The sequence below is a fragment of the Ostrinia furnacalis genome, unplaced genomic scaffold, assembly GCF_004193835.3.
Source record: "Ostrinia furnacalis isolate ACB-3 unplaced genomic scaffold, ASM419383v2 OfSCF2797, whole genome shotgun sequence".
Classification (NCBI taxonomy): Eukaryota; Metazoa; Arthropoda; class Insecta; order Lepidoptera; family Crambidae; genus Ostrinia; species Ostrinia furnacalis.
This window is the reverse complement of record NW_021133036.1, coordinates 162,239-183,566: the sequence shown is the minus strand read 5'-3', so window position 1 is coordinate 183,566 and position 21,328 is coordinate 162,239. Positions and strand designations below refer to the sequence as shown.

At 33.7% G+C, this 21,328-nt stretch overlaps 2 protein-coding genes across 2 annotated transcripts; one reads left to right on the top strand and one right to left on the bottom strand.

The window, feature by feature from the left end:
• Positions 1-17,004, bottom strand: LPCAT (lysophosphatidylcholine acyltransferase). Its single transcript, XM_028309454.1, has 4 exons — positions 16,670-17,004; positions 12,531-12,676; positions 4,795-4,810; positions 1-93 (listed from the first exon to the last, which is right to left on the bottom strand). The coding sequence occupies exons 1-4, from the start codon at positions 16,784-16,786 to the stop codon at positions 1-3; spliced, it is 372 nt and encodes a 123-aa protein (XP_028165255.1). The 5' UTR covers positions 16,787-17,004.
• Positions 17,005-17,531: 527 nt separating this feature from the next.
• On the top strand, positions 17,532-20,690 carry LOC114356352 (sperm-associated antigen 7 homolog). Its single transcript, XM_028309460.1, has 3 exons — positions 17,532-17,830; positions 18,189-18,299; positions 18,540-20,690. Exon 3 carries the CDS (start codon positions 18,873-18,875, stop codon positions 19,581-19,583), a length of 711 nt encoding a protein of 236 aa, XP_028165261.1. The 5' UTR covers positions 17,532-17,830; positions 18,189-18,299; positions 18,540-18,872; the 3' UTR covers positions 19,584-20,690.
• Positions 20,691-21,328: the final 638 nt, after the last annotated feature.

Here is a 21,328-nt window from a genome sequence, read left to right as displayed (position 1 = left end):
TCACACGTACACCTCGCCGCGCTTGGAGTCGGGCTTGTAGTCGGCGGCGGGCGAGGCGGCGGGCGCGGCGGGNAGAATAATGTTGTGGCAGGCCTTTGTTCAAACGATCATAGCAAATGTTGTGATAGGGATAGACACATGCAATTGTTGGTTATACAAAGGTAATACGATAGAGAATAATACACAACAATAAAAACCACCTGTTATAACGGCATTTTTTGGAGAAATTTATCAAATAACCAAAAAAACACGAATTTTTAAGTAGATTTTTTTCAAAAAGTATATTTTTTTATTACTTGTTGGCATTTTTTGTGTATTGTATGTATTTTTTTAGTATCGCCTGTTATTTAGCATTATTACTGTTTTTAATTTATCAGGATATTCTGCTTAGTTTAAAAGTTATTACGTTTTCTTTACAATAAGTAATTTGAAGAAAAAAAATTCTATAAAAAATTAAAAAAAAATCTCAAAAAATTTTTGACCACTTTTTTGTCGATAAAAATAGGTCTAGTTTCATCTATTTTCATATGTACACTTTAACGTGACTCACACTGTATATGATAAAGCAAGAACTATTCTAGATGAGTCTAATCTGCCAAGATACCTATGGGGATACGCTGTATTAACATCGACATTTCTCATAAACAGATCTCCATGCTCAGCTATAAACAACAAAGTACCTGCAAAGATAAGAAACAGAGAATATCCAATGAATAAAATAAAAATATTTGGATGTAAAGCATGGGCACGTATAATACCACAATCAAATAAATAATAATAGAGCTACTCCAACAACGCCGACATAGCAAAATAGTGTGAGAACGTGTCATGAGTGCTTGCGCGCAAAGCTGCGCAGTTACAATACCTATGTGCAGGATGTCATATTTGATAACNGATCTCATTTACATAAATCGATACTTCTTTAATCGATTTACTAGTAAATGCTTAAAAATCTTGTTTTTCTTATTACACAGTTTCCAGAAAGAAAAATAGGCTGATTTTTCGTAGTTTTGTATGGAAAAATATGACCATTTTTTTAGACCATATATCAACTAGTTACATTTAGGGCCCAGAAGTTTCAGTCTCCTTTATTTATTTATTTAAGAAACATACAGCTCTTAGATTATAAATACAGCAGGATTTCGTATCCTAAACCATTTTAGCACGAATAAACATTAGTAAATATTATCTCTAAGTAATGAACTTCTGTGAACTAACATTTATAAGTTCCAGACCTTTGATAACAAACTGAATTTACAATATTAATAGTAAAAGTTTTGCAATTACACAAGCAATTTCATCTTCGTTTCGCCTGCGGGCTGTTAGCCAGTGGAAAACAATACTCTACCTTCAAATAAGGAATCGGAAGTTAGAATTTGAACACACTTTAGATTAAGTAAAGGGTAAATAATGATTGTTTGCGATATAATAATATTTATTTTTTGAATTGTGAAGGCCTTGGGGGAGGCCGACGTCTTTCGGCTGAAATGATCGAATGAACGAACGAATTGTGAAGGTGCTTTAGGGTTCTTTAACTATCTAACAAACAACATTGTTGTATTTCTAGCGAAAAAAACTACTATTATACATATATAGCTCGTAAACATGGGAATAAACTATAACAATACGTTGCTTTGTTTTTAAATATAATAATGACATGTATATTTACTCGTAATTACATAGTTTTCTTCAAAATCATGAAATTATTTTAGGAATTGTGTTCAACAGTGTTAACTACGCATTGCCGGTCATGTCGTCTAGTTCTATCGCAAATAATCACAATTTGATGACAGCGAGAGCAAAAACGGAAATTAATAGTTAACACTGTGGCCGTGTGTACGTCAAGCTAAATTCTGTTGTTTCTAATATAGTTGTAATAACTAGGTACTATTTCACAAAAATGTGTCTGTTATGCTGTCGACTGTACTAGTGCGAAATGTTCTACCACTAATCAAAGTTTTATTACAAGTCACAATGTGTAAAAGATAGGAGAGTAGGCTGGAAGTTTGATTAGAAAAGTATAGTAAATGAATTAGGTATCGGCAAAAGTTCTCTTCTGGGATCATCTGATAAGTAATCGGATCATATGAAAATCGCTCATAATGGATAGTATCATTTACTTACCTAGGTATTTAAACTCACGATATTTTAGGAAACTGAAGAACAACACAAATAAATTATAACTTCCGTCCTTATGCAAGAAAATATATGAAAGCTAGGGTCATCATCACTTGCTCATAAAGTCCCTGATACTTGAAAATTATCTGTCAGATAATCTACATACAACTTATATATTTGTGTAAGAAATCCCTGCCCCCTAGACAAAGTTACATTACGCTCCGGCGGTTTTTTTGCAGTTACTTCACTCTAGGAAACTATTTCGAAAATAAAACTGACACAAATGTTACTTTTTCTAGGAGAGTCTTGAATATAGCTTTTTAATTTCTTAATACTTAGACAATATTACTACAATCGTGTCTGTGCGCGGTTGAAACTTGGACCTGTACGGCTGTAATGTTATTCGTGATAGCACGACTTGCTTAAGCAGTAATTAGTTTGCACAGTGCATGCTCAGTGCTGTTATCAGTACCAGTATGAGGTTCCTGGAGACTTTTCTTGGAGATACAGACCTACTGCTATTAGTTTTATGTTCAGTTCGCTACAACTTCTGTAGTTAAATATGTAAGTACGTAGTAACTATTGAAAAAAGTCTTATTGCATGAATTTGCATGGGATGATAATCAGAATTTTGTAGTATAGACTAGGTACTAAGGAAGTAAACTCTTACCAACGTAGATGAACACTACTAGATTACATAAAAATCTCATAAAACTCTATGAATTAAATATATTAAAAACGGCAAGTGCGAGACGGATTCGTATCGTATAATTCCATAAGTAGCATAGAGCGGTCGTCGGATGTAAAAAAAAGTTAAGATTCAAGTGAAACTATGTTTTACATAGGTAATTGAATTAACCACATCAACAAAATTACGCTCTACAACGTGTTAATGAAAAAGCGCAATACCTCAAAAACCGCAACTTATTTATTATAAAAAAATATGTAAATCATTATAATTAATTTCGCGGATTATTTACGAAGATATTCACTCTTTTTGTTTGGCCCCGCGCACTTTTACGCATTTCTGGAAACGTATTGACCTTTCACACGCTGATTGCAAGGCATGCACGCCTATGAGTAGGTTAGTAGTTAACGTAGATAGTTCATTCACCTCTGATAATAGAGTTAAGTAACGATTAAACACGGCGTAATAAAAAAATGTTTTTTGGTTAACCCTAAATTTACCCTAATTTTTTATTAGTGGAATCGATTCTACTCTCGATTCCGAACAAACTAATTTCAGGTTTTGCGCTTTTTCATTAACACGTAACGTTACACCTTAAACCTACCTTTACCAGAAATTAGGCTCCCTGGATATTATTATCTAGTCGCACTATAGAATTTAAAAGTACCTTTACGAGAAATTAAGCTTCCTGGATATCTAATCGCACTATAGAATTATAGAAATCTAGAACCTATTACGATAACAAAAGAGACCACAGTTGTCGGAAGGCTAGACCCACTTTCAGGCCACACGCCCGATCTTGGGCGGGCGGAAATTAAACGAGAAATTAAGTTTCAGTGGCTGCTGTAAAACTGAACAAAGGTACAGTGAGGAATCTTATTTAGTTGTAACAAGTGCGATTTTACAACAAACAGTTTGGACTATGGACTGTACGTTCTAAACATTGGAAACAGGATTTGTACTTAATACTGCGATTATTTGCCACTCGTATTGTGGAGAGTTTATTATGTTTGTTTATATCCAGTAAATGNATAGGCTGATTTTTTGTAGTTTAGTATGGAAAAATATGACCATTTTTTTAGACAATATATCAACTAGTTACATTTAGGGCCCAGAAGTTTCAGTCTCCTTTTAATATCATACATATCTGTAATCTATATCCTTCATATAATACATAGGTTGAATAGATGTTCATTAAGTTGATGGGTTTGTATTTCGAAGCAGACACGGTCCGGCCGGCATTTGGCGTTTGCTTGTGTCAGCCCTTTCACTTCGCCACAACAGTTCGGCAAAACACTTGAATTAATTGTTGTTGTTGCTAATCACGATCTCTCTTTTACATGTGAGGTGGTAACGGTTGTGACGAGAAAAAAGGATATTGCTAAGATTGTTTGCTAGTTGGCCTCCTGTCACATAAAAAAAATATTGTAATAATTAAATGATATTAGGAAGTAATCTTATTAAAATCTATTCTAGATTTTTCAGTCTTCGATCCTTATGTACCTACTTTTTGGAAATTTGATTAAAAATAAAGAATTTCAATGGATGTAGGAGATAATATATTATAACTAAAACCTTTTGTCATTTTGTCTCCTTCATTTCACAAAATCATAAATTGATAAGAAGTGACATTGTGCACAATAAAAGCTAAAATGTGTCAACATAAAGCAACAGTAAACTTTATGTTCACCTTTTAGCTAATTAGTATGAGGCGGAAGGTTTCATGATGATAACGAATGATACATATTTATTATGCTGGTGAACCTCACAGCTTCACAACAATTTTTTTTTACCGTTGGTCTATTGTCGCCTCCATGATGATGATGATATCAGTAGATTGATGACTCTATACTGATTTCTTTGCTAATAGCTCATCAACTGATCCAATAGCATGCATTATATGCACAGCGGGAGCTCCAAAGCTTTCTCAATCATCCGTTGTGCCCTACAGAAGATGGCACATCAAGTACAACAGAGCGGTCTCTTACGTAGTTGGAATAAGCGCTATAATGCAACAAAAATGCATAGTCTGATATGATGTTACTTTCAATACATTCGAAGAATGAATCTGTTATTACAAATAGGTGCCTACATTAGATCGGAATGCATGGGTTCCGCCCTCCTAAGTAGGGGGCTAGGGGCCCTCCGTAACGTAGATCTAATTACTTCATTTCGATAAGTCATAGAAGGAGTTTGGAATTATTTTTTCAAGTGACATCACTACTTATTATAAAACAAAGTCGCTTTTCTGTCTATCCCTATGTATGCGATCTTTAAAAATACGCAACGAATCTTTAAAAATACGCAACGAATTTTGATGCGTTTTTTTAATAGATAGAGTGGATGGTTCAAGAGGAAGGTTTTTAAGTATAATACATGTAGACCCTGTGTAAAGCAGGGGCGGGTCGCTAGTTTATTTTTATTTGATTTAATTTAAATACGAGTAATTTTAGCGTACTAAGTAGGTAAACAAACAAACAGAAAAAGCTTTCTCATTTGTATAGTCTACCTAAGTACAATTTGTTGAGCCGTTTCATGATAATACAACTGTATACAAGTTTACTGCAAGTGAGTGTGGTGACGAAACCTTACACCATTGCATGCATGCACCAAATACTTAGCCAATCGAGGAAAACAAATGCAAAATGTGGAGCACTGCGAGAGGCAATGAAATTACCGTTTTTCATGGAAAAATTATAAAAAATAAGTAAAAAAATTTAAGCATCTTTGCATTTGTTTTAGAATAAAAAAATGTGACCTCTAAGGCTTAGAGGTCACATTTTTTTATTCTAAAACAGAAAGAGAGCTTAGAGTCTAAGCTCTCTTTCTGTAAAATTATGAATATTCAGTCAGATTATAATCTGACGTGGTACCTACTTAGATTATAATCACGTTAGTTCACAATCTCACTGACGGAGTTCACAATTTCACGTTGACATTATCTACCTACTACTGGCGAAGTTTAATAACTTTCACACTAACACACTACGGTCTGCCTCATTATGTTTTAGCACACGCAAGATTCTAGCCAAATCTCATTATTGATTTTGAAGTAACCCATAACTACAAAAAACTGTCTGCAAATAAGACATTAAGTGCAATTTTCAAATAATCATGCGTAAGAAATTGATGTCAAGCGATGTCGAGTGAACATCGGTGACAGGGATGTGTGTCAAGCGTCGCTCTACCACAGATAAATAATGCTAGGCTCTACACTTTAACGGTCCCGTAGCTCTATGGCCACCATAAACATTATAATTGCGGGTTACAGTTAAAAGTTGGGTTATTAAACCATGAATAAGTGAAAACTTCGTGAGATGAGTCGAGTTTTACTCGTACTATACTTTGATTATCCTACTAATACCTATTATATGCGAAAGTTTGGATATCTGGATGTTTGTTACTCTTTCACGCAAAAACTACTGAACGGATTCGATGAAACTTTACAGTATTATTGTTTATAACCCAGAATAACATAGGCTATAATTTATCTGTGACAAACTAAAATTCACGTGGGTGAAGCCGCGGACAAAAGCTAGTAAATAATATAATTAAAGACTTCATAGCTCATAGGACTGACGCGTCAAAATGCCATGCCATAAACATAACTGTAATAGCCATAAAACGTTAGTAGACTCGCGAAATCCAAAAATAGATTGGATTTTGACAACTTTCGATTGTTGCCAGTATGAACTGACGCAACACGCCTATGTTGAGACCAATAATAATATCGTTTATTTCTCACCATAACCGTTATACAAACAAGGTAGTTATACATTTTACATTCTAAAACATAAACTATGCTAGTTTACATTAAAACATTGGCTATGATGGGCTGACACCTGAACTAGGTAGGTAAGCTGTATCTCAAGTAGTCAGAATGTACGCACTATTACCGTTAAATGCTCAACCGTTTACTTAATATTTATTAAATGCGTGAAATGCGAACATTTGTGACTAAATATATAAATACTATATTTTATTAGTATTTATTGAAATTAGGGCAAGAAAACTCTCTAAAAACCTTTTAAAAAAGAATTAAAGCAATATTGGTGGATGGATAATTGAATGAAGGAGATGAAAGAGATTGTAAAGGAACGGAAATTTTATGAAATTAACATGAAATAATACTCTATTCCTTGCCATTGAAAGGTCCTAAATGACTCTTTTTGTTTTTCTTCTTACTGCTTTTTACATTAGAAGATCCGTGAATACTCGTAGACGATGATACGTCAAATCAAAATATACAGCAGAGTCTTTTATTGTTGTATTATATTAGGAATAATTTTGCAACCGATTTCTACTTTCTTATGTTATAATGATGTGAAAAATTGGTACCATATCACATAGAGAGTGCCATTGTTTGTACTAACTAAAGTATGGTGATGTTACTTGTGTATGTCATATAGTTGATGCCATGTCACATAGAGTCGTTGAAGGCGTCACAGATGACCTCGTGTCGTCTCGTCATCAAGGTCACGAAGAAATCGCCATCGAGCGTAGGGCTGCCAACTTCTAACGACTACTTTTAACCCAACCTTGATTATCCGATATAGAAATCGACACCCTTGACTATAAAACATCTAAATCTATCAAAACATGATGACCTACATTGTAGTAAGTAGGTACTACTCGTGCCACGGGTTTTGTCTTTAATTATTTTGGTGTTCTGTCGAAATCCCAATCGGCATGACCATATCTCGCTGAGTAATGAATCTCTCCTCAGTGTTTGATTTAAAATTGATATCAAAACAAAAAATAAACACTGCTTACAGAATCATTAAACTCCAGTTTATATTTTACTGTAAATAGGTATATGATTGTGTGCTTACCATGAGTATACATTAGGTGTGCTTTAAGCAAAGTATTAAGCAAAAAAATATATGAAAATTTTAGTTCTAGGAAGTACACGCTAAGGGCGCTGTACAATCTGTCATAAACGTCATTTTTTTACGCAGTCGCTAGCGAGCACACCTAATGTAAACTCATGGTAAGCACACTGATCTCTAATCTAATAACATAGCAAAGAAATGTGTTAACTGCTATGAATAAGTGGTAGCCCTACGAGCCTATTGGTGCCGAGACTGACACACATTCATAAGAAAGTTGGATCGACGTAAATGCCATGCCGCGAATTTACTTCAAACAATAGTGCACACCTAAAAAGTAAAATCAATACGTGGAATAATATGAAACTGACAAAAAATGGGTTTTTTACAGTTTTTATTTGATAAAAGTCATAAGTCATTTACATAAAGTCGAAGAAGGCTGTACCTACATAGAAGAGCTACAAAGCACTCTCCTACTTTTAACATCTAACTAAACTACTACTATGTAGGTACGCTAATATTCTACATAATATCGTCAGTCCATCCAACGTGCTGTGTACTACTGTGCCTTTATCGATATGTTACGTTTTATATCTTGGATAAATAAATATTTTCTTTTTTTTTCAGATTACTTGCTGGCTACTTCCAGTTCGGGCAATAGGTAAGTACCTACAAACAATTTTTAACCTTAAAATATCGGCAATATTTACATTCATTTATGTTTGAAATGCGATGAATACAACTAAAATAACGTTTTTATTACGGCTGCTAACGATTTGGTTGGGTAACGGTATTTGATGGAGGCTTAGCGCGCAGTCGCTCTCTCACTACGCTAATTTATTTGTATAGCATTCGCCAGCGGCGTCGCTCGCATTATTTATTGGAAATACTATGTATTTACATACTTATTTTATTATGTAAACTGGTATTTAATGGAATTTTTCTTCACAAGCGGCTGAATATCGTGCTTAATGTACAGCATCCGTGCTGTGCGACATGCATCAGGTATAGTATTTTGCCAAAAGTAATGTTCATAATGTAGGTTCTCGCAGCTGAGGTCACAACCCCAGTGTCAGATTTAATATGAGCACTGCCATGCTTTAATTGCACTGACGGTTTAATGTGCTCTGAAGCACGAAATCAGTTTGATTAAGCCTGAAATGTACTTTTAAATAAAAGGGGGTATTCTAATTTCAAATTAACCTAATTGAATTACAAAATTAAATGATAAGCTAATAGGTACCTATTATCTTTATATCTTCAACTTTATTATCAGATCGGTCTAATATTGCACCAGTGTCATTTAACGTGTGACCTTTTTTCGCCTGAAACACAGGTTTTTAACCTAGCTCAGGCTACTAGAGACTACTTAAAGACTATGAACTATTTATGTAAACTCTAGCAAAATAAGTTTTTATAATGCTCTTATTTTAATGAATAAACCATTTATTTATTGTATTTTATTCTCAATTTGTAAAGAAATAAGTACGAAGATGGCTAATCCAGCGTAATGCCAGTACCTAGATGTCATTTTGCAACAGAACGTTCTCGTGTGCTGAAGAGTGCACTCAATTACATACACAGGTCGTGGAACTCCGAGTTACCGGAATAAGTGAAAGTAAATAAAAATCTTGTAAAACTAAATGAAAAGAGAATATTGCACGTTAGTTCATGTGTGGCGTGGTTGTGGCTGATTATGCCCGTTTATAGTAGGTAATGACGGTACATCAAGCTAAATACTGAGGCGTCTATGCAATGAGGGCTATCGTTTTTATACTTAACAGTTGGCACCCCTGGCAATTAACAGGACCTTACTCTACAGTGGCGCCATCTTGATGAGTGCAAATGCGATAGTCCTCCTACCACTTTAGCGCTCACAAGTTGGCGCCACTGTCTTCGCGACTAGCAAGTGACAGGACCTTACTCTACAGTGGCGCTAACTGGTGAGCGCTAAAACGATAGCCCTCATTCATCATCATCATCATTTCAGCCACAGGACGTCCACTCCAGCCCTCATTAAGAAGCATATTTTATCTAAAGCCTCGCTAACGTTTGAGGTCTCAAAAACACCCTCTTGCTGCTCAGGCACTCACTGAGTTAAACATTAGACCTACTAGGAGTGACTTAATTTGCAACAAAAAATAGTTTGACACTGTACTTGTGCTTTAAGGCTGTGCAAATCAATTCCTAAGCAACTGTCCTCTAGGCTGTCTGGATGAGATCCCTTTACATCGATAAGACCGACTAAATTGTGGCATCTCTTTTGGGTATTTCTTTATTTTCTAGTTTGGTGTGGTGTACAATAGAGTGTTTATCTACAGGGTGGAAACGTTAAGTGATCTCACTCGATTATTTATAAACTAACAAGATATTGAAAAACTGGTTACTGATCCTGAAAGTGCTTCATGACCTCTTTCAAACGGTACCAATAATAGGTTACAGAATAAACTGGATCTATCTGAAAATTCAATGTTTGCAGCTTCCATACTAAATGTATGCCAGACACACAATATTAGAAGTGTATTTTTTTTTATTTAACAATAAACTCTTAAAATAAACTCGTAAATTGTATTCTTATTGTAAATTATTCATAGAAAACATTGGTTTTAGGCTTTACTTGCTATAATATTGTCAAGAGATGAGTGTCATGACTGTGGTACTAAATGTATGGAAGAAGGAAACATTGAATTTTCGGATAGATCCAGTTTATTCTGTAACCTATTATTGATACCATTGAATAGGGCTTGTGAAGCACTTTTAGAATCAGTAATCAGTTTTACGTTATCATGTGTAGTTTTTAAAATAATGTGCCGTTACCAAATGTATGGAAGCTGGAAACATTGATTTTTCAGATAGATCCAGTTTATTCTGTAACTTATTATTAATACCGTTTGATAGAGCTCATGAAGCACTTTCAGGATCAGTAACTAGTTTGTTGATATTTTGTATAGTTTAGAAATAATCGAGTGAGATCACTTAACGTTTCCACCCTGTATAGTATATCAAACTAGTTCATACACCACGACATGTTGCATGTTTAATACAGCAGATGAGGCAAAATTTAAATTTCTAAATTATTTACTCGTAATATTACATAGTCTACATCCATAATAATTATTTGTAATTTACACGCCAAGGCGCGTTAGTAACAACCTAAACTATGTTGACATCGTTGACATTGGCGCTAGCACAAAAAGTTGAAATCGTCAAAATTGAATTCGCAACGTTAACGCAGACAAAGCCTTCATGGCTGCTTACAGCTGCCTTGAACCATTTCCTAACAACAATGCTCCTGCAGTCTCAATGTCAGACAACAAAGGTTGATGCCATTTCCAGTTTCAATTTAGTTACAGTCAGCATCGATTTAAAATAGTGTCCTCGACGTACGACGAAATAAGTGCCTGAAAACATTGTCACTTCACTACGCTTGAGAATTCGAACTTCTTCCACATTATTTCTACGTAGTATTTATTGCTTAATTGTTATTTTAAACCTACTTTGATATCGAAATCTCTAGGAGTGCTCTCTTGATAATGCACTTGTACCGAGATAGTATTAAATTCTATACGATTCGGTAAAAGAAACATAACGTTGTCTACCTGTACTTACTTGGGTTGAGAGCTATCCATACTCTGAGCACATTGAAAGTGCCTAAGCATAAATCTTATATAGGTTTTACTGATTTTGCATCTTATTTAGCGTCAGTAATTTATCTTAAACTGACACTTTCTCTGATTTAAAATCTACTTTTAATATAAATGGGGACTCTTTTATTGTGGTAGTTACCTATTAGGTACTAACTCAAAATTCAGTTCGATTTTAAATACCTATTGATAGGTAGAGAACTCCAAAATAACGAAGGTCATTCTCGCTGAGCAGCAATTATAGACAAAAACAAAACGAAAACCAGACAAAAAGTACTAAAATCACAGTTTCAACTTAATGACTGACAATACTGACATACAACTGTATCTGCCGACCACAAACATTAGACGAAATCTAACTTAGCTGTAATATAAGTAATATTAGCCATTACCCTTATAATTTTAAGAAATAAAACAGTGCTATAATACCGCTTGCATGCTATGTTACTTTCTGTCCAAAACGTAGGTATTGATTTCGCTGTAACGAAAATATAACTTTTTCGTTACAGCGAAATCAATACGTTTACCTACATAACTTTATGTTCTCGCGTAGTGGCTCTACCAAACGATTACTTCTTTAAAGTTTGTATCTACTTACTTACATGATTGGACAGAATAACTATGGGATACAGAATAGAACAACGTATGAACATAAGCTTAGAGAATCGGAAAATTAAAAATCACAAAGTCTTGAACGATAGTTTACTACAATTACAAGCGGTGTTAGGATCTCTATTATAGTACTGTTTTTGTTTTTATTAAAATTAGCTTGAATTATTAAGTAATATATTGAGGCTGTTCAATAAAATAATTTCCACGCGTAAACTACAATACTTATAAATTCGTGAGCTAAAATGCAATGCAAAACAGTTAATGTCTCATAAGTAGAGTTACAATTTGTTTTGTATTAAACAGCCTCCAATTACTACTTAGTACCCCCTGGATGTGTCAGAGAATTATGATTATTTTAATATTAATTAAACAGTTACTAAAAAGTTACTTCAAAATAAAAACTCAGCGCTATTGGTGACTTCGCGCCATTTTATTTTCGATTTTTGACCGTAAATAGTGATGTGCACACAGTATCCCGAAAATACCGGTAAATTGATTTTTGATTAATTCTATGTAGACTTTACGTTTAATTTTTTATGTTCAAAAATAAATAATTAATTGGCCATTCTTTGGGGTATTCTATACACACCCAGAGAGTAATCTTAACGAGTTTTTATTAGAGGAAAAAACAAAACAAACCTTCTCCATCCTGTCATGGGCTTTTTCCTTAGATCATCCTCACTTAGACCATAAAGGCCTATACACGCTAGGAACCACGCAGTTACTATTAAGTAACATATCACTATCACTCGAAACGGTAGCAATATGACTGTGAAGATAGCAGTCTGAAACAAAGAATAAAGAACTTTAATAAAATTGAATAAAACATAAAACGTTGAATCCTAAGAAGTGGAATCGATCGCAATGCGGCTACACGAACAACGCCTGAGACTTTAAAAGTTTTATTTGAGAAAAGAACAGTTAGGTACGAAGAGATGGTGAACTTATCTGCATTTTCTTTAGTTGCTTGAAAGTAACTTATTTTGCAATCAACGGGTAACAGGTTTTCAGCCTTATTAAAACTGAACAATCAGGCTACATCTCTTTCACAAATCCTTTTAAAATCTATGTGACTCATTCATGAAAAATACTGCTCCGTACTAATAATTATTAATGACAATAATATTTTTTTTAAATCATTACCATCAATATCTGTTAGTGCTATAATAAGTCACGAAATTTCTTCTTCTATTAAATTAATGGTAATTTCATATTTTTGTATGTAAATGTGTTTACCCATACGGTACATGCGAACTTTATCATTGCAGTTATGATTGTTCATTTGGGTATCATGTAGGTTACATGAATTATTTATTAGCCAAATGTAAGGATTCAATCAATGAACTAATCCTTTGTTCACTCTAGCTAAAATTATTCTATCTTAAAAATATTATTTATCACAGCCTACTTGATGACTGGAACCAATAAAACCACTTTCATCCACAAAATATCTATATTCATTCAAATTATAAACTGAACACCAAAGTAAAATCAGTTCGCGGTAATTACATAAAGCTTTCATTGCTCTGTAGGCTGTTCACATCGTTGAAAAATCAATATTTGTTTTGTCTCTAAGATCGCTTGGTTGGCTGACCGCTTACGCTTTAACAAATCCATTGGATGACGGAACTTTCACTGCTGACTCTTATTATTGTAGCGTTACTTGTAAACATTTTATTATAATTATTATAACCAACTGTATTTCTGCTATGTTTGAAACTGCTCTCATTCTCAACCAATTGGTAAATTCAGCTTTTGAATAAGGCTTGATCTGAGATCGAAAAATATGAGAATCATTGTCATACTCGTCATTAATGTATTGCATGTACAGGACGTTACAGACGGCCACGGCAGAAGATCATTTGATAATCATTAGCGCACTTGCTACTCTGTTATTGGAAATAAATCACTTCCTCGTTCATCTTCATGTAACGAGTTAAAACCTAGACTTTCACCTCAAAGTTCAAATGTCAAACATTACAATTTTTTAGAAAGTCGAAATCATTAATCAAAATTTTTCTTCTAAAATTTTATGGTAATGGACATGAAATGGGTGTAATGTTGAAATATTTGACTTCATTAGATTTAAGTTTCTCTCAACATGTGTTTTTGGCACACGTTTTATGAAGATAATTCTGTTTTCTTAGTTTTATTGTGCTGTTAAGATTCATTTGGTACATAACATTACTGGTAAATGGGTTATCTGCAAATACGCCTGAGGGCTAAACTGATGAATTATGAAATATGTAATAATTAGCTATGTTATTTATAATTATCGTAATTGATACCCAGTCTTACAGTTTTCTTATTCTTCTCAGAACAATTATGCAATGTCTTAATCATCTTCAAAGAATCAGTGTCCAAATTGTTTACAGATACCAGTTTACCAAAGATTTAAGTCCTAATTATCCCCAATTTGAAGCTTTCGTGTACCATGTAAAGTTTAAGACATTCAGTTCACTGATTGAGTTTTAATACTTAAAAAGATTACACTGTTGTTTTTTTTTACATTCGGCGTAAATTTTAAGAAAAGTACCCAGATGAAAATTTTGCTTTTACCACTAATATCGTCGTATGATTCCAATCCATCATCACCATACATTTCCATCGTCGTTGATTGTAGTCAAACATCGCGTCCCCAAAATGTGTTATGTAAACATGGATGTTTGGCACTTGCAAAGGTCATTGTCGGCGTCAGAGAGTAATGATGTAAAGTCCGTGGAACCCGCATGGTTCTCTTATCTATTTGTATTTCATTCACAAAATCCCCGTTATATTTTAGTAGCTAGGTACTCTCTCGTCTACTTCTGTGATTTACTCTTTGAATACATAGTTAATTTCACTCTTTTTAGAAAATTTTACAAATATTGACATTTCTAATTAATTTGTTTCATCATTTTGACTCAACAAGTAAAATTTTACTCACGCACATTTACGTCAGAATAGTAGAGGACATGTCATGCTAGCTAGATGACAAGCTGCATGAACAATTTGAATGAGTCAGTTTTTAAATAATTTCCTCATGCCTAAAAATTGGCTACCTAGCTTTAAATTGATGCCATGTTCTTCGCATAAGAATGATGACTTTTCATTAGTCTCAGGGCACTTTATACATTTTCAAAATTAAATGATGCAACAATTCCAGTTTTCCCGATTCGATTCCTTAGTCGCTACCCTACCTGACGCGTGCACGCGCTATTTCTTGACACCAGTCACAAGTCATTATGATCGTGCCAAAGAGTTGTTGCCATAATCTTTATTTCGCTTTCACTTTCCTTCATATTACGTCACATTAAGTATAACTTTGAGACCAACATCCAGCGTTCACATTAAACCGTTTTTAGTAATTATTTCCTGTTTAACTATTACCTCAACGATCACGTTATCTGCACTGTTCGACGGCGAAAGTTGATGTCTTGTTATGTTTATGATGTCTAACTTGATTTATCGAACGATAAGATAGTATAGTACAAAATGACTCAATCAATGCCTAAATAAATATTTTATGTACTCAAATAACCCTCTTATTGATATACAAATTTGAGAACTCCATACAAACAGGGACCTATCTAGATCATCAATTTTTTTTTTCTTCTAACATAGTTAAATTCTTGTGCTCAAAAAATATTTCTACGTTTTTTTTTTTTTTATGTGATAGGAGGCAAACGTTTTAATGTGGATTAGATCAAGTTTCACAGTAATTCTCATTCAAACAAGTTTGCATTTTACGTACATAAAATATACTTAACAGCATTCTTTGTAAAATCTTTACTGGCTTAAAATCTGTCCTACTTTTTGTTCATAGTTATTTAAATTTTTGGTTGGTGCTGACTTTAGTGTTGATTGACCGATTTTGAATTTATAAGTTATACTTTTTCTTAGTAATATTATTTATCATAGTTTTCGAATAAAATTTTTCTAAATGACAGAAGCAATCTCAAAAAGATCTATTCTTTTTTACAGATAAATAATAATAAATTGGATGCGTGAGTGCTTTTTGAACGTCATGGGCAAGTTTTTAGATTCTTAGTAATTAAAAATTCGCGTAAATTATATTTCAACTAATGTGAAAAACCCGTTTCGGCAGTCAGCACAACTCAATCTTCCGGTATTTATTTCGTACCTACCTATGCGACGTGTTTCTATTACGTATAATTAACTCGTCCAACTAAACTTTTGCTGAAATTGCAAATTTTCTGTATATTTTCATTTAATTTTGTTTGTTTAGATAATGTAGTTTTTTTTTTAAGTTTCTTCTATATGTATTTTCTTCATTTTTATGGTAGGTATATTCTACATAAGCCATCAGTATGCTCTGCACTGAGACATTGAGTCGTTTTCCCTGAGGATTTTCATTTGTTGGGGCAATATTGTAATTGCTCAAGGCTATGTTCTGTTTAGTATTCAATTCAGGACCATCACAAGGTCCTGCATAGACGTAACCCTACCAAATTGGATCTTGAAACAATATTTGTTAATCGTATAATTTGAATGGCTCCATTATTAGCAACACTTCTTGAATTAATAAATTATTTTTCTTTGTAGGTACTTTGTAATGTACTACCTACATTCTGATTTGAATAATTTTTCTGTTTGTTTTTATCTTCGGGATTGTTTGTATATTTGTCTTATTTAATCATTATTTTCAATTTTCCCATCCCCTTAAATGATTGCTCATCTCGAGTCTGCGCAAAAAGAGCCTTAAGCTCCACGTTCAACTATTTACTAATCCATTTATGTTTCTCTACTTTCTAGCAGGACAAGTAAAATAAAATTACCTTAATTTTATCAAACGTGTTGTCTAGTTCCAATTTGTGAACGAAAGGGTTCAGTATTTCGGCTCGCATGCCGTCAGACGAGAAAGCGCCGGTTTCACTGTGCATTTTGCCATTCATTTTGGAGATGACACTTTTTATTCCTTTTTTTAATTTTGAAAATCACATAAAAAACACTCCTCTGCCATCATACGAAACGGAGAACTTTATTCATTTAAGCACACCTTTTACCGAAATCTGTGACGTGTTTATATCGAAATAAATCGCGACGAAGACGGACGTACATTCTCCATCTGAAGAAAGTCGAGACTGCTGTTTTTTGAGGGCACTCAGCGAGGGCAACCATTGGTTCATGTTTTGACAGTTAACCGATTGCAATCGACCAGTCTCCGATCATATCCGAGCTTCCCCGAATGTACACGAAGTTGTTTGATAAAGCTAATATGAGAAAGAAAGTTAAATCATTTTTCTCTGCTATACAACATTATCGTAGCAGAATAGTGTGAACTACGAGTTTTATGTATTTTTTTAACTTCGTTTTTGTTACTATATTTAATATTAGTCTAGGTGTAGGACAGTTAACCGGTTTTTAACTAGGGTACTGCGTACATCCCTAGTGTCATTGCCCCTTAAAGTTATTTACGGAGCTTGTTTAATGCACTATATAATTACTGTCTTTTTGATTACTAAATAAATTAAGTACGCTATCTATATCTCATCTTAAAAAAATATGTTTATCCACGTTAATTCAAAAACTAGTTGATGAAATATATATATATATAAGGGAGACTTAATAAATTATTGATTTGAATTGTATTTTGACTAACTGCTTAAACTTTATTTTACTGTCACTGTCACTACTGTGCAGCTGCTGTCAGGTGTCAGCCATTGCTTGCAAAAACGTCATTTCAGAATTTTATTCAAGTTTCGGCTGTGTTTTTTTCTGATTTCGCGGAAAACGTTCGATATTTACAGACCGCAGTAAACCTGCTGTCTGAAAAGAAATGTTTCCCATATAATGGAAGATAAAATACAAAAACAAATCGTCGATTATTTTTCATTTTTTGAAGAATTCTACAATATTTCAAAAGCGTGTTTGAAAAATTGCCAGGACTGCGCAATATCTATAAATAAACTAATAAAACGCTGCAGAAACGTGCAAGAGTAAGTAAAACTTTTGGTCATTAATTTTTGCAGAGCTATAAATGTTTGCCAAAACGTTGAGTGAATTTCGCTGACTTCAATAATCTAACCTATTCTCGGTTGTTACGGTTTCTTTTGTGTGTGCATTTGTTACTGTTTATTACTGAAATAATGGTGACTACACTATTCCATGTCTATTAGTCGTCAGCACAAGGAATTTTAATATTTACTGTGTTAATTTTTACTTGTATTTTATCAAGTCATATTCTATCTGATCTCTAAAACATGTTATTTTAATTTTTGTTATCGATTATAACATCTTATAAATCGCACATTGCTTGCATTATATTTTAATTATTACATCATGTTTGTATTCCAGAGCCGAGCTATCCAAAACACCTTTACATGAATTTGAAGATCTGCAGCCCAGACTATCTCTTTTATTACATAACAGAATATCTGAAGACATTCTTGAGATTAGGTGTGAATTGTAAGTAAAGCCTTTTCTTTATTTAATGACTACAATAGGGGTAGAAAATATAAAAATGCAAATAATTTTGGCTATGCAAGTGAATGCTAATGAAAATAATAAATGACAGGTTTCACATCATTATTTTATCTTTGGTATGCACATTGTTTCATTATCTACTCCATTTTTTATCAGTTTACTGATATTGATACACTTTCCAAAAAATAATTCATTTTTAACCCATTTTTATTTTATTTACAGATCAAAGGTGGAAGATTTGTTCGATAAACTCTCAGTCAAACACGGTGCACTATTAGAAAGTTGTAAAGGTATTGACTTAAACTCAACTACTTTATTAGTGAAAGGAACACCTCTACAACCACCGCTCAAACAGATCCTAGAGTTCGTCGAAGACACATTAACGTTTGGAGGAGAAATTTGTGCTCAAATCGACACAGCTCTAAATGTGTTAACTTACAAAGGCTTGAAGGCTGACTCTTTAGTAGAAAACTTCAAAATCACTACCCGCTGGCAACAGCGCATCTCTGAAATAATATCTTACACATCATTCTGCTCTGAAAACCAAATATAAACATGGATCTCCTAGATTCAATCCTTGGCTCCATGCAAGCACCGCCAGCAGCTAGCGAAGCTCAGAAAAATGCCATGAAAAAGCAAAAGGAAGCCATGGAACGAAAGAAAAAGGAAGAAAAAAACATGGTTAATAAATTCCGTAAGAGAGTTGAAGAGAAAGTAATTAATTTCATAAAGGACGGCTCAAAGACATATGTTCAGTTTGAGCCTATGGAACAGATGTACCGCGCAATTATCAGAGAGGTTGCTGAAACTGCCGGATTACAGGTGTTCTCGTTTGGCCAGGAAGGCATCGATCGATATGCTGTAGTGTATACCAAAGAGAAGGGACCATCTCAAGACGAATTGACTGTACGAAGAGCCGGTGGCATTTGGGATGAGGAAAAGGCAGCTGAAATGGCTCAAAAGCATTTGGAAATGCAGAAACAAGCTGCTTTGGAGTCTGAAGAAGACAAAAATAGAAAACGTAAACATGGAAAGGACACTGAACTCAGCGGTACTTATTATAAAGAAAAGTATGCTCACCTCATTGGTCACGATGCAGCTGTGCAAGCCGCACAAAAGACCAATATGAATAAAAGTTACGGAGAAGTTCCAAGTGAGAATAAAAAAGATCAGCGCTCTATAGAACAGACCATGGCCGATATAAAAGCTAAGAAGATGAAGAAAGCGGAAAACGACAAAGGTATTTTAGAGAATGTTGATACTTAGCAATTTACTATTTACATTTCTTTTTGATAGCATTACTTTAGTTGAATTTTTGGGGTGACGTTGGTCATTTCAATAAGCAATATAAGCAGTTGTTATTAAAATATGTTTTGACATTACTTCCTATTAATAATGTGTCGCAACTTGACTTTCCTAGCTCATGGTACGCAAGTTTAGCATGAGTAAGTACGCTTACAGCGGTCAATTTACATTGAACTGGAATTTCACACTTGTGTACTCTTATTAGGCCTAATATCCACTATTTTAGTGTAAAAGCAATATCTTCCATAGTAAGTAAGATATTGAATTTGAAAAACTTTCTTTCAACTTTCAATCCAATTTTTTGTATTATGTTTTCACTTAAAATGGTGCCTTTACTTGGCTACAAACTTAAGATTAAACGTTACGAATGTTTTTGTCTGAAGTCCATTCTTTGTGGTTTTTTTTCAACGTAAAATAAGCAGGGAACCAATCCCAAAGAAAATGCGTTTTGCATATTGTACCTTATTAGTTTAGTTCTAAGCCTTATTATGTTATAAATATGAAAAGCACAGACAAGTTGTGCTTTCAGTTGTTTTTTATTAATTAGCATTCTTTTTGCCTATGGATTTAGTCGAGGAGTGTTTTACATGTTATGTAACATTGTAACATTCAATACGAAAACTCGTTGATAAAACATGTGTGACAAAAAATCTATAGGCATCAGGACCCTAGCAGTACTGTAATGTGAACTTGATTAATTTGTCACTACTTTACAAAACTTTATACTCACGACGAACAGTCACGTTCTTTGCCCGTCTAATTGTATTTTTAAGGATTGCTTAATTTAATTATACTTAGCAAAAATATTTTTAGAGAAAAATGTGTAAATTATTAACGCATACCGAGAATGTATTTAAAAGCCTAACTACTTAATACAATATCCTTCCTATAAAGCCATAGTATAAAATTAGTACAATAACGTAACCTGTTAAAAAACTGTTAATGAATTATGTTACTTAACATATTATAGCAGACAGAATTTATTTTTGTACCAGCAATGTGTTAATAAGACTGGAATTTCGTTTAGATCGCGTAGGTAGATAGATTAATTAAATAAAGTGTCTCAGATAACACATTTTTTCAATCTTCCCAAACTTTATTTTCTTCACATAGGAATTCTACTTTTTTATCGTTGACACAAACTTACTTTCTACTATAGTCTGGTCCGGGAGCACGTAGAATTTTGTCCAATGACCCCAAGCTACCTATCCTTATTGCTTGCGCGTAATTATGTTGCTGTCGCGCTCGCACACTCACTGCGGGCACCCGTCCCACAGTCGCGACAGCAATATAATTACGCGCGAGCGATAAGGATGGGTAGCTTGCGGTCATTGGACAAAATTCTACGTGCTCCCGGACCAGACTATACTAAGAATGTATTTTTTAATTCGAAAGGTTTTGTAAAAAACAAAGCTTTTTTAGAACGTTTATTTACCATCAACATGTATTATTATCAGGCTTACATTGTATTACATAGAAACAACAATTCGAGGCCTCATACGACTTCGTAAACTTTAGCTAGTAGGTAATTTACCTATACATAATACCTAAATACACATTTAACTAACTAAAGACAACAGCTTTAATAAAAAACATTTTGGCTGAGCTTTTCTTAGATAGGCAAAAATTAAGAGGTATTTGTAGTGTAAATTCAACTTTTAACGAAGATAGCAAATATCTAACCTCTTAGGGAGACGACTAAAAAT